The sequence below is a fragment of the Podarcis gaigeae genome (assembly GCF_964106915.1).
Source record: "Podarcis gaigeae genome assembly, chromosome: 14".
In the NCBI taxonomy this organism is placed as follows: Eukaryota; Metazoa; Chordata; class Lepidosauria; order Squamata; family Lacertidae; genus Podarcis; species Podarcis gaigeae.
The window spans coordinates 36,968,204-36,994,718 of NC_139690.1; the positions used below are offsets into that span (position 1 = coordinate 36,968,204).

The following is a 26,515-nucleotide window of genomic DNA, read 5'->3' on the forward strand; positions in this document are numbered from 1 at the left end:
GGTTAATCTACTTGTTTCCAGCAGGGTCGTGATAAGAATTGCATATCTTCCCTGTGGAATCCCACTACAGATATATGGATCATTCTGTGCCAATTTCACATGTGTTAATTCATAAGCCTGTCCTGTCCCTCCTCTGCATTTAAGTAAAGGTAAAGGGGTTGAGTCCTGACAAGACTGAGGGTGCTGTTTTGGAGGGACGGGGTAGGTGGGTATGGGATACTCCCTGGTCCTGAATGGGGTAACTGTGCCCCTGAATGACCAAGTGTGCAACCTGGCAGTCATTTTGGACTCACAGCTATACATGGAGGCACAGATTGGACTACAGCTCCCATCATCCCTGACCACTGGTCCTGCTAGCTAGGGTTGATGGGGATTACAGTCCAGCAACAGCTGGAGACCTAAGTTTGAGAAACACTGGATTATAGTGTCTGTTCCTTTGGGGCTCTGTTTATTGGATTTGAAGAGAATGCATTCAACCCAAAGTGTGCAAAGCAGAGTTCTTCTTGGAGGCATCTCCCATGCTACAATTTTAAGTATAATAACAACAACAACAACAATCCCTACCCATCTGGATGGGTTTCCCCAGCCACTCTGAGCAGCTTACACATATATAAAACATAGTAAAACATCAAATATAAAAAACCTTCCAATACAGGGCTGCCTTCAGATGTCTTCTAAAAGTTGTGTAGTTCTTTATCTCCTTGACTTATGAAGGGAGGGTGTTCCACAGGGAGGGCGTCACTACCGAGAAGGCCTTCTGCCTGGTTCCCTGTAACTTTGTTTCTCTGAGTGAGGGAACCACCAGAAGACCCTTGGAAGAGGACATCAGTGTCTGGGCTGAACAATGAGGGTGGACTGGGCTAAGGCCGTTCAGGGCTTTAAAGGTCAGCACCAACACTTTGAATTGCGCTTGAAAACATACTGGGAGCCAGTGAAGATCTTCACTCAAGTTCTCAGATCTGGTCAAAATCTCAAGCGTCAACCCACATTTTCAAGCCTGTGCCCTGTCAAAAGTGGAACATTAAAAGGAGCTTGTCCCTCCTGGGGTACAGTGACTGTTTTATTTAGCTAGTGCAGCACACATTTATGTACTTTGAAAAGTGAGGAAAACAGCTCCGCCCCCCTTGAAAGTTTAGCATTAACTATACAAGTCTGTCGAATTCCTCTTGTAAAAAAAAAAAAATGGGGGGAAATGGCAGGGAGAGACTTGAAGTATTGAGAAACACTTATTTCACTCATATGATATTTACTAAAATAAGTACTTCATTATTAGACTTTTCTTAGGTGTTTCCCCCCCTAAAATCTAGTGCCACAAAGTCCTTACTGTTAGGGACATATGAATATGCTGTACCATCTCAGACTTTTGGTCCTTCCAGCGTTCTTGGATCTTGCCTTTGGCAAAGGCAGTTGCTTAAATTTCCAGAGGCCAGATATTCAAGCTGGTTGCTAGATGAATGTGTAGGAAGATAGACATGGGAGAGGGGTCTGGGGTTTGTTTGTTTCTAAAAATATTGCAAAGCAAAGATGGCTAACTTTTTTTGGCCTGAAGGTTGATTAAAGGTTTGCCATCCCCCCAAAAGCTGCATGCTTTTAGGGGTGGTTTTGGCCAAGGTGGATCTGTCCACTCACATGTGCTCACAGATGCATGCATACTGATGTGTGGATTTTCAATTTTAGAGTAAGAAAAAAGTTGTAATCACTCCAGTTCATAGGGCAGGCAATCTCTTAATTTGGTCTTTCCTCCATATGGAGGAAGGGGTGTTCTGGAAATAGAGGGGCTGGATATCACCCCATTTTCATGAATAGATTATTTCCTGATGTAGTTGGGATTTATGGCACCAATTCCTCTTTGCAGGGCTCATGGACTGCTTTAGATGGTCCAACACCAGGAACTAGTGGAACCCGATGAATTCCTGAATGCTCTTTGGCTCTCCCCCCCCCCCCCCAGTGCATAGAGCAGACAATCCTGTTGAAGCTCTTGTCTTGCCGTAGAACAGTGACATGCCCCAGGCTTTTGTCTCGAACTCCCTGAGTACTTTCTCTAGCATTATGGAACCCATTCTGTTTCTTGCTATACAAGGGAACTAAGGGCAGTGAAACAGGCTGGATAGCTAGAATGCAAGTGGTGAAATATGTGCTGCAAAACCAACAGAATACAGTTGTGTCTACTGCATGGCAGTGAGGGATGCTGTGGCATCATGGGAGCAGTTTCAGTTTCAGAAGCAGCCTGATGATCTGGACAAGATGCTTGCAGTGATACAGCCAACTACACTTACCCTGGCTTATTAAAGCATGCTGAGAGGGTATGTTTAGATGGATCCTGTTTGTGGTCAACATACAGGAGGGAGTGTTCCTGTTGATGCGGCCTATAATGGCAGTAGCTTTTTTTGCTGTTGCATCACACTATTGACTCAGGTTAATAATAATAATAATAATAATAATAATAATAATAATAATAATAATAATAATTTTATTCATATCCCACTCTCCCCAGCCAAAGCCTCAGAGTGGCTAACAACAGTAAAATGATACAACATTCTAAAATCATTTCATTCTAAAATCAGTTCAAATCAGATTAATGGCAGCCATTGGGCTAGAGTTCTGTGAGGATTGCCAAAGGAGGGGGTCAGGCTGTGCCCTGGCCAAAGGCCTGGTGGATCAGCTCTGTCTTGCAGGCCCTGCGGAAAGAGGTCAAGTCCCGCAGGGACCTAGTCTCTTGTGACAGAGCGTTCCACCAGATTGGGGCCACAGCCGAAAAAGCCCTGCCTCTGGTTAAGCTTGTGGTCTACTAAGACCCCTAGATCCTTTTCACATGTACTACTAGCAGCCAGGTGTTTCACATCTTATATTTCCGCAGCTGGTTCTTCCTGCCTAAGTGCAGAACATTACATTTGTTGCTATTGAAATTCATTTTTTCTGTAGATCTGTCCTTAACCTGAAACTGTTCTTAACCTGAGGTACCACTTTAGCTAATGGGGCCTCCCGCTGCCACTGCTGTGCAATTTCTGTTCTCATCCTGAAACAAAGTTCTTAACCCGAGGTAATATTTCTGGGTTAGCAGAATCTGTAACCTGAAGCGTCTGTAACCTGAGGTACCACTGTACTGATAGGTTCCTCTTATCCAGTTTTCTTCCTCTAAATCTTTTTATTTAATGATTAATTATAGTTCACTCTTTTTATACTTGTAATATTTTTGCTAACTGTAGCGTTGCCATCTTTTTACCCTTAATAAAAGGAGTTTCAAGGCAGAAAGGTCGGAGAACTGTCAGAATGTAACAGAAATGATTAAAGAACCCTTGTAGTTTTCTTGTTGCTGATCTATTCTCAGAATAATGTGAATGGAAAAACTAGTATCAAAGCATGCAACCAAGTGCCTCCTATTGAAGTAGTGATAGTTAACAGAAAGCCATGTCTACCAATATATCTTCTGCGAGTGCCATTGTGCCTACGTCAGGCCTCTGACACCCTCGTACAAAAAGAACAGAAAATGAAAGTGTAGACCAGAAAAAGCTCATCCATCTTCTTCCATTCACTTAAGAACCGACAAACACATATGAGCCCTTCAATGTATCCATTAAGAAAACCAGACCAGAGAACATTTGTAATTCCAAATACAGCTCAGATACAAGAAGTTGCCCTGTATTTGTTCTAATATGCCCCACTTTTGCAAGGATGTCAGTTTACTTCCTAGAACCAGCTCACATTTCTCATGGATATGTAGCAATGGAGGTGATGGGTTTGTTGAACATCTCCTCTGAAAAGGGCTATAATTACTCTCAGTGTGACAGAGGTTTTTTCTAAGGAAATATGGGGGGACTTTTGATCTGGCTTTTTTGAAACATGGTAACATGGTTTTGAAACCAGTGAAGTATTATTTAACAAGATTTCAGGTTCAATTTATGGGACAATGAGGCACTAAATGCCCTATGAACCCCCCACAAAATATACCTTCACTTAGTTCTTTTGGTGGCTGTTTGCACAGCTGCAGAAGAAGCAAGGCCACATAACAACTCTGGAAGATGGGGAGACTCACCTGATTGCCTAGGAACCAAGTAACTATTGCTGTTGCCTCATACTTTGCTGCAACAGCACACAGCATAGCGCCAGAATATAGGGAGAGTTGCCTGCCTGCATAGCAACTAAGCAATACTCCCTTATCCTTCCAGCTGATCATAGCATGGTCCAAAAAGCTGTGGAGTAACCTAGACACAGTGCAGGAAGAAAGTGAAGCATTTCTATATTGCCTAGGCAATGCAGGGGTGCATTCCTTTCCCTTTGCCATGCTACAATGAAAAAACATTGCCCATGGTCATATTCCTTCCCTGAACAATCATCGGAGGCAGTGGGGGTGGAAGAAAATGAGACTGTAAACTATGTGTTTGCTATACTAAAAAAAATAAATGTGCATAATGTACAATGGAGGCCTTCACCTAAGAGAGAAATTGGAAAAGATATTAATTTAACTTAATTGTGACACTGGAGTACAGGATGTTGTTTGGACTGAACCCCTGACCATACTATTTAAGTGTTTGACATCAACTCTACTTTCCAAAGTCACCTCACCTTAATAGGAAATGAATGTCCTAATCACTTGAGCAGCTTTATAAATCCCATCCACTGTTGGTTCAAACTAGCTGCATCTCCTCTGGAATTCTTCACACATCTCTCAAACTAAGTCAAATTCAGCAGTTCTTCCCCAGCACAGAGGAGTAGGCTGAAATGAAACTGAAGGCACTTTGTTTTTGCTTGTGTGTGTGTGTGCATTAAACCATTGCACGGGAACAATGGCCAAGATCTGGAGTCATTTGTTCTGGTATTTCATCAGCTTTGCATGATTTATGGGATGTTTTTGTTCTTCTGCTTGTCTCTGTTCTAACGCGCCCCCTCGCCCTCCACCCTCTCTGTTTTCCTTCTCCATTTCCCCCCTCCTCCCCCTTCTACTATTCCCTTAATAACGTTGGAGTCTCTCTGCCTTATGAAGTAATGGTATCTGTGACTTATTGAATTAACTGTATGGAATTGAGCTTTGACACTGTCCTTGTGGTCTGCCGAAGCTTGTGATTCTTTGCGGTGTAGGTCAGAGCTTGCCAAAATGCTAAACAAAGAGCAGGGCCTGATCCTGAAAACTTGGTTAACATGGTTTAGGATTGGAATGATTGAAAATTGGCTTCCATTATGCAGAAATGCCTGGATGAGCAAAGTGGCCAACAAATAAATATATATGGATCTCTCATCCTCCCAGACTTTACGTTATTTCCAAAAGACTGGTCTTGTTTTTAAAGCAAGGCTTTTGTCTTTTATCACCTTCCAGTTTTTAGCAAACTGGGAATTCTTTGATCTGTTGGCAATATCCATCTCAAAATATTAGATTGTAAATCCAAACAGGCTCATCCAGTTCTTTTCTTTGTTGTTATCCCTTTGGAGATTCTTGTCTTAGATACATGTTGTGCACCACATGCATCTCAATCAGGCTTACAAGCAACTATTGATTCACCAACTTACTTTACTTTCTTTACACCATGGCAAAATCATGCTATACTTTGCCTGAGTCTTCATTCTAAAGGAAAACAGTGCCCAACCTGGTGATAACAGAATAAATGATGCAGGGAGGGAGCTGAGCCCAATACAGGAAAAGAGGTGGTAAGGAAACACCTTGCTATGTTAAATGAATTCAAATCTCCAGAGCCTGATGAGTTGCACCCAAGCATCTTGCAGATGTAATCTCAGAGCCTCTCTCTGTAATAGGTGAGGTCCCTGCAGATTAGGTGGGCAAATGGTGACCCCATCTTCAAAAAGGGGAGGCAAAGATGACCAAACAGTGAGCTTGACAATGATACCAGGAAAGGTTCTCAAACAGATAATTAAATAGCTGTCTGTGAGCACTTAGAAAATGATGCTGTGATTACTATGACCCAGCATCGGTTTCTCAAAAACAAGTCAGGCTTGGTAGATCAGGGAGAGGCTGTGGACAAAGTCCTGATAGAGAGATGATAGCTGTTTAGGTATAATCTGGTTAATCTGGCCAGATTGCTAGGTGGGGAGTGAAAACTGTGAATGGGTATAAGTAGAGGGTACCTTGGGGACATTATTAATGGAGTTGATTAAATACTTAGGATAATGCCGTAATTAGATTAACTGATGTTCAATCAAATGCTTCTGTAAATCTAGGAACACATCTTGAAGATTACTTAATTTGGGATTAATGTGTTTCAACTATCCTTTCATAGTCAGTTTTATTGTATATCCCCACATTTTAAATAAATTAAACATCAAGTGTGTCTTCTTTTAAAGGACTAGTATGCATGCATGAGTAGGAGTCCTAAATGAGAGAATGGGAGTTAATCTTAACTAATTAAAAGAGAATTCAGGGCCTGTAATCCACATTTATTGGGCTGAAGTCCTATAGCTTCTTCATTCTTCATTGATGTTTCTTTGAAACATTGGGTTCATTGATATTATGATACTTTCTTCACTGCAGGAAACTGCAAATGTTCACACTTCATACCGATTCAGGATGGCTTAGTGCAGCCAGACTCTTTAAAATCAGATTGTTCACTCATTACTCTTCATCGTGGTACAGGCTTTTATTTTCTGCAACATGAGCAGCAATTTCTGTCTGTCAAATGATAGTGGATATACTGTGTAACAATTACTCTCCCCTCCACAAAAAAGAAAAGAGAAAAGAATCTCTTTTGTTTGTCATCTGACTCCAGCAAGAGAAAATAGGCCATTTGGGAAAATAACAGATCACAATAATGACTATTTTCAAGGCAAATATTTTCCAGGTTCTCTATGTTTGGAAGCTTGAGTCCATTCTGGGATTCACTTGTCATTAAGAAAAGAGAAACATATAATCATCATTTGTGAAAGTAAGCAGTAAGGTTATAAGTGACACAATGTCATCTTACTGTTCCTGGCAAGTTGTTGCATCCTGAAGGTTGCTGACATTACTGGGAGCCCCAGTGGGATTATCTCTGAATGCAACACATGTATTACTTTCTCTGCAATTTGATTGCTGTCATGTTGCCTATTTGGCTAATGCCCATTTTGTATCTCTTACAGAGAAAAAAATAGTAACTTGTTACTATGCATCATGTTTAGATGGTGATAGGAAAATTAATAAATTGTTTCAGGTGATTTCAGATCATGCACTGCCATTCTCTTTCCTTCTTCTTTGTTGCAAACTGCTTGGGAGTTAAAATACATCTATTTCCCATATTTATCTAATCATTATCTATACCACGGATGAGGAAACAGTGCCCCTCTAGATTTTTTTTGCACTCCAACTCCCATCAGTTCCCAGTCAGCATAGTCAATGGTAAGGGATTGTGGAAGTTGTTATCCAGCAAAATAATAATAATAATAATAATAATAATAATAATAATAATAATAATAAATACCCTGCACACCTGGCTGGGTTTCCCCAGCCACTCTGAAGGCCACAGATTCCCCACTCTTGATTAATACTAATAGCTCTGTATCAGTCAATCATTAATAATGCTTGATTCATTTTAAATTTTGCTCTATAAATATGTGGTATGTATTTCTGTTTCTGTTAAAACATATTAAGAGTGTTGTGGAACCTACATATGCTGAAGTACCAACAAAGACTGGTGTGTACATACACACCAAAGATTGGTGTGTACAGAAGGATATTCATTTTAAATTACTACCAGTAAGAAGCATTTGAGGAGTTTACAAAAAAAAATAATACAAAAAATCATAACCAATAAAATGAACTGATGGTGGAGCACATCAAAACAAAAAGGAACACTAATAATAAAGAAGGCAACTGGTGACAGAAAACCATCAGTGAAGGGGCCTGTTGTTGTTTAACATCTTTATAAACAAGTTGGATAAAGGTATTAATGAGATGCTCATCAAATTTGCAGATGACTTCAAACTGGGAGGGGTAGCCGCAGAAGACAGAATTAGGTTTCAAGATTACAGTGGTACCTCGGGTTAAGTACATGATTCGTTCTGGAGGTCCGTTCTTAACCTGAAACTGTTCTTAACCTGAGGTATCTCTTTAGCCAATGGGACCTCCTGTTACCGCCACGCCGCTGCCACGCGATTTCTGTTCTCATTCTGAAGTAAAGTTCTTAACCCGAGGTACTATTTCTGGGTTAGCAGAGTCTGTAACCTGAAGCGTCTGTAACCCGAGGTACCACTGTCTTTTAACAGATTGGAGAACTGGGCTAAAACTAATGAATTTCAATAGAGACAAATGTAAGGAAGAACCAGCCACACATATGTAAGATGGAGGACACCTGGCTTGCCAGTAGTACATGTGAAAAGGATCTAGGGGTCTTAGTAGACCGCAAGCTTAACATAAGTCATCAGTGTGATGCAGCAGCAAAAAATGCTAATGCTATTCTAGGCTGCATCAACAGAAGTCTAGTGTTCTGAAACAGGGAAGTAATAGTCCTGCTCTATTCTGCCTTAGTCAGACCACACCTAGAGTACTGTCTCCAGTTCTGGGCACCACAATTTAAGAAGGCTTTTGACAAGCTGATGAGGAAGGCAACGAATATGATAAAGGGTATGGAAACTAAATCTTAAGAGGAACAGTTGAGGAAATTGGGTATGTTTAGCCTGGAAAAGAGGAGACTGAGAGGAGATATTATAGTCATTTTCAGATATCTAAAGGACTGTCACATAGAGAGTAGGACTCGATTGCTTCAAGTTACAAGAAAGGAGATTCCAACTAAACATCAGGAAGAACTGTCTGACAGCAAGAGCTGTTTGACACTGGAACAGACTTCAGGGAGGTGGTGAACTCCCATTGAGGTTTATAAGCAGAGGTTGGATGGTCATCTATCATGTATGATTTAGTTGAGATTCCTGCATTGCAGAGGGTTGGACAAGATGACCCTCAGGGTCTCTTCCAATCTATGATTCTATTAAAACTCTTAGGGTAGTGAATTCTACAAGTTAGGAGCTGCCACACAGAACGTCCTTTTCTGTGTCCCCACTAACCATAGCTCAGCTGACAGAGGTACACACAAAGGCCCTATTATCTACCCTGAGATCAAAGCCGCTTAGCCAATGTCACCCATTTCTCTGAATTACATTACAACAGCTGAGCCAAACAGTGACAGAGGCCTTCATCATCTTTATTGCCACAAAATCTCCAAGTGCATTACAGCATAGGCTTTGCAAAAGGAGACTCTGAAGCAATTTAATTTTCATTTGTGAAAATACTCTAAAAACTAGGCAAGACTTGCATTCCCTACCCCACCCCTCACCCAAAGATGGTTTTGGACAAAGCCAAGTTAATTTCTGAACTGAATTCTGAGAAGAGTGAGAATGAAAAGAATTGGGACACTGGAAACTTGTAGCCAAACTATTTTGGGTGTAAAATAATGAACAGGACCTCTGCCAACATGCGGCTGGAAACAGAGATGCTGACTTTGGACAGTTGTAAATCAAGAAAATAACATTCACTGCCATTCACAAAGACTTTCCTCGGGACATCTTAATCAATTACAGTGCATTATTCTTCCCTTTCATCATTCTGTTTTTGAACCTCTGTTACCTCCAGGTGACTAACTAAAAAAGGTTCATCTTGGGCAAAGATAATACTTGTATCTTGGAGATGTGAGATTTCTTGCTGGTCTTAGCAGAAACAGCTTCCCTCCTTGCTTCTGAGACATGAGATATGCCGACTTGCCCCATCCTCACCTCAGAGACTGCAGTTCTGCCAGCTTTGCCTCTTGCTCTTATTAACTTGAAATGATTCTTCCAATACAGTATTTGAGAAAAGTAGAAGAAAACAGAGAACTGTTTGTTTCTATAATATGAAAGTGTTAACTTAGCTTTCAGGTACCTCAGAAAATCTGTGATATGGAACAAAAGAGATAGCTCAGTCAGTAAAGCAGGAGACTCTTTATATCAGGGTCATGGGTTTGAGCCCCACATTTGGTGAAAGATTCCTACATTGCAACGTGTTGGACTGGATGATCCTTGTGATTCTTTCCAACTCTCTGGTTCTATGAAAAACAAAGATTTTACTACAATAAATCTTGGCACAAGTTTGTGATTTTGTGGCAACTAACTACAGTAGCTATATCTCTGTAAGATGGAGGGTTATGATCCTGGCAACGTTTTTGGGTGTCTGGAAGCCAGGTAATTAACAAAAATAGAGGAATGGGCAGGGGGAGACATATTCCTGTGTGTGTGTGTGTGTGTGTGTGTGTGTGAGAGAGAGAGAGAGAGAGAGAGAGAGGGGAAACTCTTACGGTGCTTCACCCTTGCCAAAGCTGCATGAGTAGCCAGGATAGGAAACAGTCGCTCTAATTAGGCTGACAGTGAAGACAGAGGCACCAGAATAGCTGCATTTCCATGATTAATGAGCATTGGCATTGGTTCAGCAACAAAACTCTCAACTGTCTCCTCTCTTAGCAAAAGAATTGTTGTCCAAAATGGATGGCAGTGTCTCAGATCTCAAACAGTGAGAGGTCTTCCCTGTCGGGCTAAAGGAGATTTGGCTAAGCTGACTGAGTAAGATGTGTCTATGGCAAAACCCGCCTTTCTTCCCAAGGCGGTACCCTCAGTTGTTGCAAACAAGGCATTTGGCATATGGATTCAGCAGCTGGAGATGGCTTTGAGTGGAAGGAATGAGAGAGAGAAACCAGTGGCTTTTGATATCTCAGAGATGTCTCCTGTATTTAGCTCAAGGCACGGGTACTTGTCTGTGGCACTTGGCGACAGAGTTTCAGGCTGGCTGCCTGCTGTCAAAGCACAATCTGCCCCCTCCCTCCTCACAAACCCCTTCTCAAGCTGTGACGACTCTCAGATTAAGCTGTTGGCTCCAAGCAGGCTTGTGTAACCACAGCAACTTGTACAACAACCTGTTTTAACAGCCTGTCCCTTCTCCTCACTTTCAGAGCAGTTCCACAAATTTATAATAATATCCTTGAAATACTGTATCATCTTGCATTCCCCAACCTATCCTTGTGTACTTTTTGGTTTCATAACTATTATGATACATGTCTAACATAAAAATTTCCACATGTTCTCCACAATAAGAAGGATTTAGAACTTACTGTTTAAAAAAAAAATCAAAGGAAGCTGAAATTATCATGACTAAATTTACACAAAGTTAGGCTACAAGAAGCCTCTAGAAATTGTTAATGACATAGCAAAAGCCATATTTAATACATATCTTGACACAATTTTCCATGAATTGCTGGATGCACCTTATTTTTTTTAATCATTTTTTATTAATTTTCCAATAAAAAATATCCAATTAATACATCCAATCATAATTCAATTAAAATAAAAAACTAAAATAAAAAAGACAAAATTATAATCCAAATTATAATTATTGATTTTTCGGAGCTCCCCATAGTCTGGACCTCTGAAGCATATCTCCACATCTCAGTCCTGCCTCTCCTTGGATGGACCTTATTTTAACCGCTGTTCTTTATTTCAGACATTGTCCCTTATTTTGCACCATCATGGACCTTAGAACATAACAAATGACCCTCACTGTAAGCACTTCATGACACCAAGCTCCACATAAAAGCAAACACCCTTCTTATTCTGCCATTATTATTATTATTAATATCCCTTTGTCCACATGCATGCACCACGCCCTAAAACTACAAAGAGGGTTTTGTGGAAACTATTTCTGCATTTTGAGCTCATTATTTTCTGGCTTCAAAGACTTCAAAGCCCACTTTGTTGCTTTTTGAAGTTTTACCCTGTAACTAAGATTTCCAGAGAATTTTCTGCCATAGGATTTTATTATTATTTAGAGAAAGCTCATAACAAATATCCTGGAACATCCCATTTGCAGATATGCCACTTACAGCTATTTAGATAAAAGTGAGGTATGTATAAATGAATGAATGAATGAATGAATGCACTCGATTTAAAGCATAAGAGTTTTTCTAGAACAGGTGGGGAGTGACCATTTACCCTCATCACTGAAACACAGGTGTTCATATTTGGTGGTTTTGACCTACGTGTCCTGGCAACACCAGATGGGTAACAAATGCAGGATCTTGTACAAAATCTTGACATCTTCCCTCAAGGATGTTCTTCTGTTTTGAGGATATAGCATTTTCCCAGCACTCAAGCCCACAGTATGTTAATAGTCAAATATCAACTTTTTTCACATTGGTGGTCCCACACATGTTGTTGGCACCAATCAATGCCCAAGATTTCACAGTGAGCATCCCTTCACAGGCAAGCACCACGTCTCTCTGAACCATATTGTGTTCATGTTAAAAATTGTTTTCATTTGTAATTATCCTGCTTGCCCCTTTAAATAGTTATCATTTCCCTGACATACCATTCAGCTATGGGAGTACTTGTCAAGCTCCAGAAAAAAGCTAAAAAACCCAAGCCAAAATAATGGCAATAACCAGCAAGGGGTGCATGTTCTAGAGCAGTGCCCTGCTATTTTCTCAACCAGTTTTATTGTTGAAGTTCATGCAATCCTCTGTCCAGCACTGGTAAAGATCTCATGTCAAGATGTTGTTGTTTTTTAAAAAAGCAGAGAGCATTCTATTGAATTGGATCCGAGGTCAGTGCTGATACAGTACTGATGAGGGGCATTGCAGTCATCTGGGTATATCCTAAATCTGCTTTTCCTTCCCTTGGGCAAGCACTTAAAATGTGGAGTAAAAGTAATGGAGTAAGAAAGGAAGAAAATGCCATCTAACCCAAACCCCTTGCCACGGCTGGACCTTGCATTCATTCCCATAAACGCAGGCTGACCTACACAATCCATTTGTCACAAGCTGAGAAAACAGGTGCACTGCAAGGCTGACTTAGAGAGCAATCATTCCAAAGGAAAGCAGATTCCTTTGCATTCTGAAGATAAGAATGAAGTAAAATTACAATTTAAGACTATCTGCTTCTCATCTGTCTCAAACATTGCTACCAGTCTCTTACCTACAGTTTTGTAGATACAGGAAAAGGTGTTTTGAATCTACTGAATGGTCTCCTCCCAAACTTAGAACTCCACCCCAAGTTCCTGCAGAAACCCCCAAGGCCAAACAATAACTTAATTAAATAGTTTGATAGGTTAGGGTCACTTTGACTTGCTGCTTAGTTCTCTGTTCAGCGTATTCCTAAAAAAGATTTAAAAATAAAAATCCCAGCATGCCACAAACTAATTATAGAGTAGTTAAAGCTTATCCAACAAACTAAAACACATACTCATTTACTATAATTCTGACTCAGCCTCAATTAGGACAGATTCCCAATGCAATCATAAAACTTCCTGTTCAAAAACAAATAATCAAAGCAAGCCACATCCAAGGCCTGACAGCATGTCGGCATACTTTTAAAATCAGAGTGGGCACGTGTGCACATATACTTTCATACACGAAGGGCTGAGATGAAAACTTATCTCTAGGGTGGAGAGAATTTGACTTGAGATGTTGAACTTGATACAGAGCAGAGGAAGAAGAAGCAACAGGTTAAGGGATATGGTCTGGCAAATGATGGGTGGGGGAATAAGTAAGAGTAATGGTCAGGAAGAGTGTTTGAAGAGGAAATTGATGTGCAAGGGCTGATACTCTTTGTCTGTATAGAATGCTAAGCATATTGAACTGGCTCACCACCAACAGCAGCATGTCTCTTTAGAAAGACTTGAAGCAGTTTCCAGCTGACCCAGGAAGGGAGGGGCATGCTGTTATTTCACTGTGGATCTGAGTGAGAACAGTAGAGAGGTTGGAATGTGTGTCCCTCGTAACCCTGGGTTGCACCGATTCCAGTCAGTCTGGTGCCGAGATTCGGGTTTCACTGTGGATTTTAAAATCGGCCATATTTAGCATGTGCTTTGCTGGCCCTGTCAGGGAGGGGGAACCCACAGCACAACTAATAAAAAAAACCCAAACAAAAACAATGTAATTAAAGGGAACTGTGTGTTCCCATAGCAAGAACATTTGCCCAACATTTCCTCACTTCGTTATTTAATGTTAAGCAGCAATTAGGGGTTGGCGATGAGGAATGCACTGGGGAAAACCCGCTGAGCTTCTCCAATATCTAATTTGAGGAAAAGGGAAGGAGACAGTCCGTCAAGCATACCATCCAGGTTCTCCTAGCAAGGATGGCATGCAGTTCAACCATACTGATTAAATAGGTGCAGTACTTTTTTTCCTGTGCATACCAGTTGTTGATTTGTACCAACCTCATGCCCCTAATATTGGAGCTTAGTCTCTAAATATACCTGTTTAGTTGGCAGGATAACATCATCCTGGTTTCAGTCCTGGACCTGACAATTCTACTAATACATTTCTGAAAGTTATACTGAGAGCTAGGTTTGTGTGGCACACTGCAAAAACAAAGGTTGTAATCCCATAAATGTGGGTAGTACATGAAGTTAAGGTGGTGAGATTTCCATAACGGGGCGTGGCAGCCACCAGGCCTCATGGGGAAACTTGTCACTAGATATCTTTCTCCAAGGTGTCAGTGCATGTTGTGCACAGCGGAGACAAGAAATGCTAATACACTTCTCTATCCTAGCCGAATATAATATACCGCTGTTTTCATTATTGAATAAAATGACTAGAGGAACTAACTATTTATCCTGTCCACCTCCCCCCCCCCCAAAAAAATAATGACAACATTAAAGTACTGTGTAAACTTGCTGAGTGAATGCTAGTAGTAGAGGGACTTCCTCCTTTTCCCATCATGAAAATATGAACAAAAATGGTGCTATGTTACATCAAGCATACCAAATGCTCTTCAGTAAAGCTGTATAAGAATTCAGTGGTGGACAAAGACCAAGCAGCTTTAATTCTATAAGAATCCTGTAAAATTGTCAGTTTGGTTTAAAGCCAGGTATCTATCCCTTGCTGTCTCTATCTTCTGAGCATTGAAGCTTCAGGCACTATAAATTAGTCCCTCAATGGGAAGGAGAAAGGGAATGAGGAATTGCAGAGATTCCCTTTGGCATCGTCCAGACACCTGGTTGAGAGGCAGGAAGCAACAGCAATTCTATTTAGCTTATATAAATGACAAAATAAAACCAATTTAATTATTTGTGCTGCAGAGAAATCTCTGATAAATGAAAGAAGTGTTACGGGTAGGGCAAACTGGCATTTGCAGGCACTCATTAAGAAGACAGAGAGATGATTGATAAGCTGTGTTTGTACATGTAGAATAGAAACCACAGATGACAGATATGCCAGGTTTCCAGAAGCCTCTAAGAGAAATCCTTTCAGTACTGCCGCTTCTTCTAATGGAAGGATTTCTAAAAATCCCAGTTCAAGAGACTGCTTTATAAAATCAGAAGAACCTAGTTAGTAAGAGGCATCATTCTTACGAGTCACAGTTCATGGAGGAAATGTATGGTATGCTATATATGTTTAAAGATACCCCCTAAAAAAACCAACCCAAGACAACATAGGTTTATTTGCTTCCTTGCAGTTTTGTCTCATAAGTAAATGGCATGGTTTGGTGGGGAGGGGAGGAATTGCTAGTGATCAAGCAGGCCAGTTTTCCAATGAGAGTGACTTGTTTTTTTGTTGGCAACTCCCTCCCTGTTATGCACAGAAAGGAAATAAATCCTTCTCCACTGAGGTTCTCCTACACTCAGCATATTTCTGGGATGTAAGAATTTGCCTCATTTATATTTGTGTAGGACACTGATGATTTCTCTCCTTAACCTCTGACATCCCTGTGAAGACCACCCACAAGACCTCCAATTAGGATTAACAATGATAGTGATGCTGCTAATTATGTGAGATGGGCACACACTTGTAGAGGCAGAAAGCCTGCAGTCTCTTCTGCCTGCAGAGCTGAATCCAGTTTGGCAAAATGGGTGCAGACTTTTGGTACAATATCTTGTGCAGTTTAAGAGCTGTTTACTAGAAACAGTTTACTTTGTTTAACTGGAATTGGTTTAAGCTTCATGATAACATCTGACTATGAAGATGGCACACGTATCTAAAGCAGTAAAGAACGGACTTGCCAAATGTCCCCTTAGACTTTTAATGAACTCTTTCAATTGCAAATAACTTGTGTATATGTAAAAGCTGTAAGGAAATATATTGCAACTTTCTTGGAAGTAATATATTTCAAGTGGCTTGCATGATCTTGAGACGTCTCTCCCTTTCTCTCCCCGTTGCATCTCTCAAGTTTCCTCTCATTCATTATCTGAGAATAAGGGGATGTGAGCTTGTTCATAATGGATTTCCCTCACAATGAATGTTGCTAAGATTACTACTCATTCTATAGTAGACACCACTTTTAAACAACAACAGAAAACAAACAAACCCGCAGTCTGTTGGCTCCTGCTTTGTGGTTAACTGCAGGCCTCTTCTCCTGGAGTTCTGTTGGCATCATTAGGGATGCAGGAGAACAAACAAAAATATTTTTGGCGTGAGTAGAAGCTCTATAAGTTAAGTTATTGTTCTTACAAGACCAAACATGCATGTTAACTTCAGCTCTTTTCAAAACAAGATGGTTTGCCAAATGGGAGAAGGATGAAGTAAAGGCCAGATTTTGAAACAAAATTCTGAGCCCAGCCTTTCATGGATATATAGAGATTTCCCATGCCTTCAAAATAGATTTTAATGTCATACATCCACATTGCTTTTATCAGTTTCAGATAACAGCACTGGTTGATTATTTTTCAGGCCCCCAGCAGGTGTGCTGTGGGGTGCCACAGGGTACCATCTTGTCCCCAGTACTGCTTAACATCTACACAAAGCCATTGGGAGCAGCCATTAGGAGATTTAGGGTCAGGTATCATCAGCGCAGTGATGTCACCCAGCTCTATTTCTCTCTAACACCAGAATCAGGAGAGGCTGTGCAAGCTATGGACCAGTGTGTGGACTCTGTGGTAGGAAGGATGAAGGCCAACAAACTGAGTCTGAAACCTGGCAAGACAGAAGTGCTGTGGGTGAGAGGTTCCAAAGTCCGAATAATAGGTCAATTGCCTGCTTTGGACAGAGTTATACTCCCCCTGTAGTCTAGGGTACTTTCGGATCCATCTCTGTCACACAAAGCCCATGTTACCTCAGTGGCTACAAGTGCCTTTCACCAACATTGGCAGGTAAGACAGCTGTGGCTATTTTTGGGCCAGGATAGACGGACCACTATTGTCCATATACTGGTGATCTCCTGATTGCATTACTGAATTGCACTTTATGTGCAGCTACCCCTGAGGTTGGCCCAGAACCTGCCGCATGTGCAAAATGCATTTACTTGATGGCTCCCTGGACCAAAATACTGCCATCATGTTACACTGGCTGTCCCTGGCTCCAATGGCAAGGCAGATGAGGAGAGTGGTGAAGGGGGGGAGGTCATTGATTATTGTTGTTGTTCGAGGTGTCTTTGGTTGAACATGGTGATGCCATGTCTGGTACGCATGCACTCCTGCAAACCCCTCCCCCATTGTGTCTTCTTTTTTGCTCTTCGGAATATGGCAACCCTAGGTTATACAAGATCTAAATGGAATCCCAGCAAGTAATCTGACTGCTGCATTTTGGGCCAATTGAAGTTTCTGGGTCATCTTCATGGGTACCCCCTTGGGGTACAGTGCCCTAGTCATCAAAAGAGGTTACAGCTGGTAAATCAGTCAGAGCTGAAAAAAGGCACTCCTAGTCACTAAGATCACCTGAGCCTCCATGAACAATGTTGGATGAGGAGCAACCCAAACTACGAAACTGCTCTGTATTTTTCTGATTCTGTCAGTTTATTGGCCCACATCCAACTCATCACTGAGTCCAAGCACTGGTCCAGCACCTCAACCACTTCTCCTAATTCAGATAGAACAGAGAGACAGAGCTGGGTGTCATCTGCATATTGATGATACTTCACTTCAAATCTCCTGATGACAGCTCCAAGAAGCTTCATATAGATGTTAAAATAGCATGGGGGATAAGATGGAACCCTGTGGGACACCACAGGACAATTCCCATGTTGCCGAACAGTAGCTTCCCATAACTACCCACTTCCAGGTATGTCATGGGAGGGGGGCAAGGGCCCCCAAAATTTTCAAGGAGGGGGCCAGGCCCCCTCAAAATTAAATGGCAGCTGTGTGCACACACCACAGGGCATATTCACATGTGCACAACAAAGCAGCACGCTGCAGAGCATGCACAAATAATGTCAGCATACCCTGTGTACATGGTGTGCTGATGTCGCACAGCCCCAGCCTCTTCAATTGTGGGGACAAGGCCGCTTGCCCACTCCAGAGACAATTGATATACAGCAGATGACAGTGTTTGGGGGAACATCCACAAGGAGACACTTACAACGGTCATACATAACTGAGTCCCAAGCTCTCACATAGGACAAAAACTCTGTATTCCCTCCTGTCTCACACCAGGAAAGAAACAGTTCAATGCAGGGTTGGGCTTTCACTCCAAGGACATGAAACCACTTTCACGTGCCCCAGTCCAGACCACATCCAGCCTCTCACCTCGGAAATGGCCTACAGAAAACATAACAAATTCCCCAGACAAACAAGACCACACACAAACCCATGCCTGACGAAACAATAAATGGGAATGAGCCCTCACTCTCATCACCCTGCCAGTGAATTCAAGGACATATTCCAGCCAAGCAAAACACCTGACATGTGAAGCAGGGCCAATGAGGAGTGTAGCATGTGAAGAAAGCGTTTGGTATAGACAAAGTTCTGATGTCCAGATAAAGAAGATGCCTGGAGTGTCACATTCAGCCCCCAGGCCTGAGCATCACCCCGAGTCTAAGGTTAAAAAATAATGCATGAAGTAACTCTGACAAGCAGACTGTTTTGTATAATGCCGCATAAAATCCTATGCCCTTTTAAATTATGTGTTTTTTTGGGGGGGAGGGTTATTGGGTTGTTGTTTTTATTTTGATTATATATTTTCTGGTTTTATATTCTGATTTTGTTTTGTTTACCACCCTGAGACCTTCGGGTATAGGGGGTATTTAAATTCAATAAAAAATAAAAATAAAAGTGTCATAGGCAGATGTGGAATATATTGGAATACTGTATAACTTCCAGTGGGAGTTACTCCTACTAAACCCAAGGGTGAGGAACCTCCGGCCTTCCAGATGTTGTTGGACTACAACTCCCATTATCCCTTGCTATTAGGATGCTTGCTGGGACTGATGAGTTTTAAGAGTCAAAACAACACAATTTTCCCCCACTCTGCCCTAACCAGTTCTTTCTTATTACTATTTTCCACCATTCTTTCTAGTCAAGTGCAGGAGGCAAAAGCAGCCTTCAGCATTAAGCTTCTTTGCCCACAATTATGTTTTCTGTATCTTTATATATAGTTTGACTTATGCCAGATTGGTTGTTGTTATTTTCTAGTTAACCAAGGTCATTCTCTACTTCTGGTGTTTCTGTATTTGCTTCACTAGTTGCTTGGGGGGGGGGGGGTCCTGAATTTTGCACGAATAGAATCAGGCAGATGGGCAAATGAATTTCATTGAGCTATGTTTTCCTTATTATTCATGAAAATTGATACATTCTGTGGCTCTGCTCAGGAACAGCCAATGCCCATTGTGCACAGTAATAGAACTGTAGTGGTCCGGGGGGGTGCAGGGTGGGCAGCTGCCCTCCCCCAACCAAGTAAATAAATAGAAATACTTAACTAACTGACCAATTGCACCACAGATATCTCAATTCTGCTCCCTCCTGACATAAAGTCTGCCCCCAATAATTCCTGGCTACGCACATGCAAGTACCTACAGATCACTTTACTATGGGACTGAGAGGTCTAGAGTTGACTTGGAGCTAATTTTTTTGAGCTTTGAAGTTTGTGTTCCAAGCCATACATCCACAGAGGAAACTGTTCAGAATTAAAAGGACCACATGCCATTCCCAGAGGTATGTCCTCTTGGCAGAGCTGAGGTGCTTTATTTTGCATTTGGATTCAATATGGTTGTGGAGGTGTGTCCTCATGAGCTGCAAATCATTCCAGGGAAGAGTTCAGGTCAGAGGATGAGGTGTAGCAGCAGCAGCAAATAGAAACATCACTGTTCCCTTGGGCTCAACCTCCTTAATGGGAGTCTAATGGGACGCTTACTTTGGTGACTGCCTCCTGAGGGTGTTCATAAAACCAGTTATTCTTGCCTCCATGTCTTTTGTTCCTTGTACTGATGAAGGGGAATTGGGATCCAGGGCCATGGCAGGTTACAGTCTTCTGGCTCCACACAGTATTTGGGTGTCTTTGGAATATTGTTTCTGATTGAATTATGTTGTTTAACATTTAAAAAACCTGCAGCTGCACATGCCCTCAAGATCATCTTCGAAATCTTTACAATTTGAATCTAAAAATTAACCTGCTATTCTTTACAAATGGTTCAGTTAGTTGCATAAATGACTTAACTAGGTTTTAATAGTTCTTCTAGGACTTGGGCACACATGTGGCTTCAGGCTGAGCCAGCAAGTCTGTCACTCAATCATAGCTGTAGTGTGAGAACACAAACACTTGGGGTTAATTGATGCTAAATCCATAGCAATTTACACCTCATTAGAGAGGTGTGAACTAACTCCTAGCTACCTGCCTAACTGAATTTCAGAGAGATTAGGATGCTTGTTCTTCTTTGCCTCTATGTTGTGATGTGACTAAACTGGTGAACTGCAGCTTGAAATCTTGATTCAGCTTATGGTCCTGATTCAGCAAGACCAGACTAATTCCTGAATAGACAATAAATTCTTCCTGCTGAGCCTCGATCACTTCCAATTTGTTCTTTGCTCCTGCTTCTTCTTCTTCTCATCTGGTTCTGCGATATTACCATGCCTTGTTTGTTCAACCCCAGATTAATCTATTCTCTGATGGTTCTCATTCAGCTTCTAAAGGGAGCTGTCCTTATTAACTGATGCTTCTTGAACTTTATGGCTCTTGGGTTTTTCCTTGGCATGGAGTATACATAGTACATAATAGCTAGTATGATAGCTTTATAGGCTGAATCACCCGGTTCTTTCTATTTGTGTAACCAGGTTTAGATTCTTGCTTCCTGGTTTGGTGACCAGAACCTACGGTAAATGGTACTCCTTAGGTTAAGACTTGTGGTTTCATGTAAATGGCAATGCAGAAATGGGGACCAGACATCACAGTAAGCATAACACAGATGTGGCTCATGCTGAGTATTGAGAGAAAATTCTGAGGCACTTAACACGGCCCCATCTTTGGGCCATGGCTTGTGTGAATAGGCCAGGGGTCAGCAAACTTTTTCAGCAGGGGGCCAGTCCACTGTCCTTCAGACCTTGTGGGGGGCTGGACTATATTTTTTTTGGGGGGGTGAATGAATTCCTATGCCCCACAAATAACCCAGAGATGCATTTTAAATAAAAGAGCACATTCTACTCATGTAGAAACACAATGATACCTGAACCGTCCGCGGGCCGGATATAGAAGGCGATTGGGCTGGATCTGGCCCCCAGGCCATAGTTTGCCTACCCTTGGAATAGGCTGTTAACAGCCCCTTAACAAGAGAGGTCAGCTTTTAAAAGTTAGTGTAAATCACATGGCTGCTAAATGTTCTACACCAACACCTCCTAATAGAGAACGCTTACAACTTTGTGGGGCTTCCATACTGACATAGATAATGTTTAATGTTTGTATGGCACTTTCAAGTGTTCAGACTGTTTCACATGCATTATCTTGTTATAATCATTGCAACAACTCTATAAAGTCAGTGCTGTTATCACTCGTATTGTACTGTATATGTGGGGACTGAGGCTGAGAAAGAATGACTTGCCTAATGCCACTTTATTATTATTTAATTAACAAAATGTATATAGTTTTAAATTAATGAACAACCTATGAGTGGTTTACTCAAGCTGGAATTTCCTGATTCACAGCTCAATCTCTTAGCCACTACACTGTACCTTTAGGCATCAATAAGGACTCTTAGCTAGTAAGGTAAAGGTAAAGGACCCCTGGATGGTTAAGTCCAGTCAAAGGTGACTATGAGGTGTTGTGCGCATTTGCTTTTCCGGCCGAGGGGGATGGCATTTGTCCACAGACAGCTTTCTGGGTCATGTGACCAGCATGACTAAACCGCTACTGGTGCACAAAGGAAGCCAGGCCACACTGAAATGCTGTTTACCTTCCCACCACAACGGTACCTATTTATCTACTTGCACTGGTATGCTTTCAAACTTGGGGGATCACTGTGCACATGCTGTTGTGTCCCAGCCATGTTGTTAGAGAACCACCAAGTGTTTCCCCACTCTAGAACAGGTGGCAGAATTCAGAAGATCTCAGGTTCAATTTATTGCCTCTCCAGTTAAAGCAGCAGATAGAAGGTGATGTGGAAGATCACTAATGCAGAACAATATTGGGCTTGATGGACTATTATTCTGACCTGGTATAAGGCCAGCTACATACTGTATGTATCAGATCAAATGTTAAGATTTGAATATTAGATGCTATATATCACTCCTAAGCTTCTTTTTTTGTTTTAGGATAGTTCATGGAGTTAGAACATTCTCTACCATGCTTCTATTAGGCATATTCTGAAGGGCTAATTTCTGGCCATTTTCTGTTGTGCTTACAGAAAATCACACAACTGAAAGGCACACATGGCATACTTTTTGATGGCGTGCTATTAGAAATGAGCCCTCCAGAACTTCTGTGTGATATAGATGTATGTCAACCCTTTATTTAACAATGGAACAAATGTTTCACATGTCCAAACTTGCCCCATTTGCATATGATCACATCAATAACAATACCAGACAGTGATGAACTCAGATACACTACTACCCTGATTAAACATACAGAAATATGCTTGGTGCTGTCAAATCACTTGGACCTGACCTCTAGTTACTGAGCTATCCTATTTTAGGCAAGAAACTGCTGAAACCTAAGTTCCCTCACAAATTTCCACTCCTTTCAACCTAGGTGCAAAAGAATTACTGCTTTTCTTACAGCACAGGCTCACCTACATTTGTAGAGAGACATGCTAATCTTCACAGCCTATCCCATGAGAATGCCTGGCAGGAGCCAATCTCCCTTAGTTTCTGAGCTCTTAAGAAAGCAACATAATAAAAGGTAAAATAGTTGATATAATTCTGCTGCCCACAATGTCTCAGATAAAATCAAAGTGACTGGGTGAGTCAGTAAGGGTGCTATTAACACCCTCTGTGGGGCTGTCTTTGTAAATATTAATTGCCAGAGTTGGCTCTTGTTCAGCATGTGCTTCATCAGCATTGTGCTGAATCAAGGTTGTTTCATGTTAACCGTAATTTATTGATGCACTGGACATCCCCAAAAACAAATTCAGCACCTACATTTCTTAGTTCATTCCAGCCAGCTCAACAGATGGTTGGGCGATACAAATCTGTCTGGAGCTTTATAAATTGAGTCTGAATTCATGTAAGACAATCAGCCCAAAGGAAGTACAAATCAAACTGCATCCATTCAGCTTATATTTCACCACCTCAGAATGGCTGTATTACAGATCAGTCCTCATTCATGATGGATCATATGTTAATTCACATTAATTCAGGAAGGCAAAAGATGCTGTAGTACCACAGAGACATACCAGTTTATTATTCTGACCTGTGGTTTCATAAGCAAGAACTGTACACATCTGTCAAAGCAACACTATTTTAGGGTCTTGATTGGGTGACTCAAGCAGCAGGGTACAGGCTCCTTTCTCCCTGTGCCAATGGGGTAGTTTTCAAGTAAATGTTACTGTGGGTCTGAACTATACTGCATTGCAGATGGCTGGAGAAGATACTGCAGCTGTCAGCCCAGCAGGATCAGGTGACCTGAGTAACCAGCAGAGTCTTAGCTAGCCCTATATAATTCATCTGATTCCTAGGTTTGGGCAACTTGTGTAGGCCAAGCTGCTCACAGACTGGTTGAAAAAAAGTAAAGGTAAAGCACCAGTCAAAGGTGTATATGGGATGCGGTGCTCATCTCGCTTCAGGCCAAGGGAGCCGGCGTTTGTCCACAGACAGCTTTCTGGGTCGTATGATCAGCATGACTAAACTGCTTCTGGCACAAGAGAACACTGTGATGGAAGCCAGAGTGTACGGAAATGCTATTTACTTTCCTGCCGCAGTGATACCTATTTATCTATTTGCACTAGTGTGCTTTCGAACTGCTAGGTTGACAGGAGGTGGAACGGAGCAACGGGAGCTCACCTAGTTGCACGGATTCAAAGCGCCAACCTTCCAATCAGCAAGCCCAAGAGGCTCAGTGATTTAGACCACAGCGTGTCCCTAGACTGGTTGAATCCCTGCCTAAGTCTCTACCGAACTACTACTGTTTTGCCTACCTTGAGGCGGCCAGCACTGACAGCTATTTTAGTCAGTGTTTTGATTTGTGAGGAGGAAATATTCATAGTTTGGAGGGTAAGGGATAGACCTAAGCATAATATATGCATGGTTTAGATATTTGTGGTTTTAAAACTAGAGTTGAATCAATAAAGATCACTTTTCTCTGCATGTGCCAAATTTTCCATTCAGAGGTTTTTTTCTGTTATGTGAATTATGTCAGCTTGAAGCCTAGACTTGTGTCTTTACACAATTCTTCCATGTTACAATTTTAAACAAATCTAATTAAGACAAAAAAGTAATTGTTCACAGCTTAGATTTATTGGAGTTTAAATGTTTCCCTTTTTTTAGTCAGCTTGTTATAGCAGCCTCATTTGAACCATGGCTAAGCATAATTGAGCAAACACAGTGAAAATCACAGCCACTTCACTCCTTCCCTGGACCTGCTGCTGCTATGATTCCAGGAGCTAAACCATTCTTTGGCTTAATGTTACATGTGAATCCAGAGTCATGGTTTGTTACCTAGAGCTTGTGGTTTGTTTGGAGCAAAATAAAGGTTACAAGCCCAGGTTCACACATTTGCACACACACGGCTTAGCTGCTGTTAGTGTGGCAGCAGCAGGGCCAGGAAAGGAATGAAATGACCACAATTTTCGCTCTGTGCTCCTGCATACTTGCTTGTTCATACCAAACCTTAGCTTGGCTTAGCATTATGTGCAAATCAGACCATTGTGCATGGCTCTGGATTGGCCACCCTCTCCTTGTATTTCTAGACATTTAACATTCATCTGTCTTTTTCTTTTTGTTCATCAGGTCTTCCTCACCTAAAATGACACAGCAAATGAGAGACCCGCAGCTAGCCCAGTCTAGGAAGCAACCAGGACCCTCATCTCCAAATGCTGCTAAGAGGCTCTACCGGAACCTTTCTGGGAAATTCAGAGTTAACTACATGTCATTTGATGAAGGGAGCATAGCAGGGAGGAGTGAAAAGGATAAGCTCCGCAAATCCTATCCCGTGAGTACATTGCTCTAACAACTGAAGAGCTCTGAGGGTTTTTAGAATTTTTATTTCCTGTTAGAAGAACAACTTCTGCTCCATCCATACCATAGTTGCTGAAAGACTACATGGCTGTTCCTTGCCACAGTGTGGCAATAACTTTGGATTTTGGCTGCCTACCTACCCACTGTTGTGTCATGAACTCTGAATGCATAGTGCGGCTGGTGTAAAGAAAAGGAGGCAAGCGGACTGCTGGACTTTGATAGGAACTTTAGAGGTGTCAAATATCTTCCTGACTCTGAGCTCTTGCAACCCACATTTACCCTGTCTCATTAGAGGTGTTATGGATATGGTAAATTTGGCTTGAGCTGCAGTGGGAAAGCAAAGTGTTGTCTTCTTCTCTTGGCCTCTGCACTGATCTACCCCCCCCCCCTCATTTCAATTTTAGAGAAGACTGTGAAATGAGTGGCATACTTACATTTGTGTGACTCTGTTCCTCTCTGCAGTTTCAAGGCAATGCTGCGCTATTTGAGGCTGTTGAGCTGCAGGACCTTGATAAGGTGCAGGAGCTGCTCAAGCAGTTTAGCCTAGAGGAGCTGGATCTTAACACCCCAAACAGTGAGGGTCTTCTGCCACTGGATATTGCCATCATGACCAACAATGCACCTATTGCCAAGACTCTGTTGCTGGCTGGAGCCAAAGAAAGCCCTCACTGTAAGTAACCAGTCAATGGCCCAATCCTGTGACCCAATTTGTCCTTTCCCGTGGATGCTTAAGGAACTCTGGCCACTTAGGTTTCTTGATATCATGAGCAATGGGAATTCTACTCTCTTTTGGTGAAATGTGGAAAATGAAAAGCATCTGAAAGGAGTTAGCTGTAAAAAAGAGAACATATAAGACCTTGAAACTAGGGTTTCTGATGCCTAGCGTGCTCCTGTGTCTTTCATAGCTGGATTATATGTTCCCTCAGTACAGGAAAAATCACATTGCTAGATTTTTTTGTGTCGTGCCTAAAGTACAGTAGCGCTTTCTTGAAACATGATGGTGCAAATGAAAGCTATAGCTAAAAGGTTCCAGAGCAGCATATCATCCTAGAAGCTGTAGTTATCAATCTGACTTGGTGTTAGGAATGATGCCAAGAGTGAATACCAAAGGAGGTTGGCACTGCCACAACCATAAAGAGTCACATCATCCTTGTGGCATGTTCCTAAGAGAAGTGGGGTTGCAGGATAGATTCAAGCTGAGCCGTTTGTACTGTTTGAATCCTCACCCGAGGGATGCCAAAATTTACTCTCCAGAGTCTTGCCTTGGAAGAG

General features: G+C 41.7%; 1 protein-coding gene across 14 annotated transcripts in view; it reads left to right on the plus strand.

Annotated features, from left to right (window-relative positions):
- Positions 1 to 26,515, plus strand: part of LOC310831043 (ankyrin repeat and fibronectin type-III domain-containing protein 1-like) — a 350,791-nt gene that overhangs the window by 280,262 nt on the left and 44,014 nt on the right. For all 14 annotated transcript variants that reach the window (XM_083711065.1, XM_083711073.1, XM_083711075.1 and 11 more), the window contains 2 exons: positions 25,016 to 25,217; positions 25,706 to 25,913. In XM_083711065.1, coding sequence (XP_083567191.1) covers positions 25,016 to 25,217; positions 25,706 to 25,913 — 410 coding nt within the window. The remainder of the gene's footprint in view (positions 1 to 25,015; positions 25,218 to 25,705; positions 25,914 to 26,515) is intronic.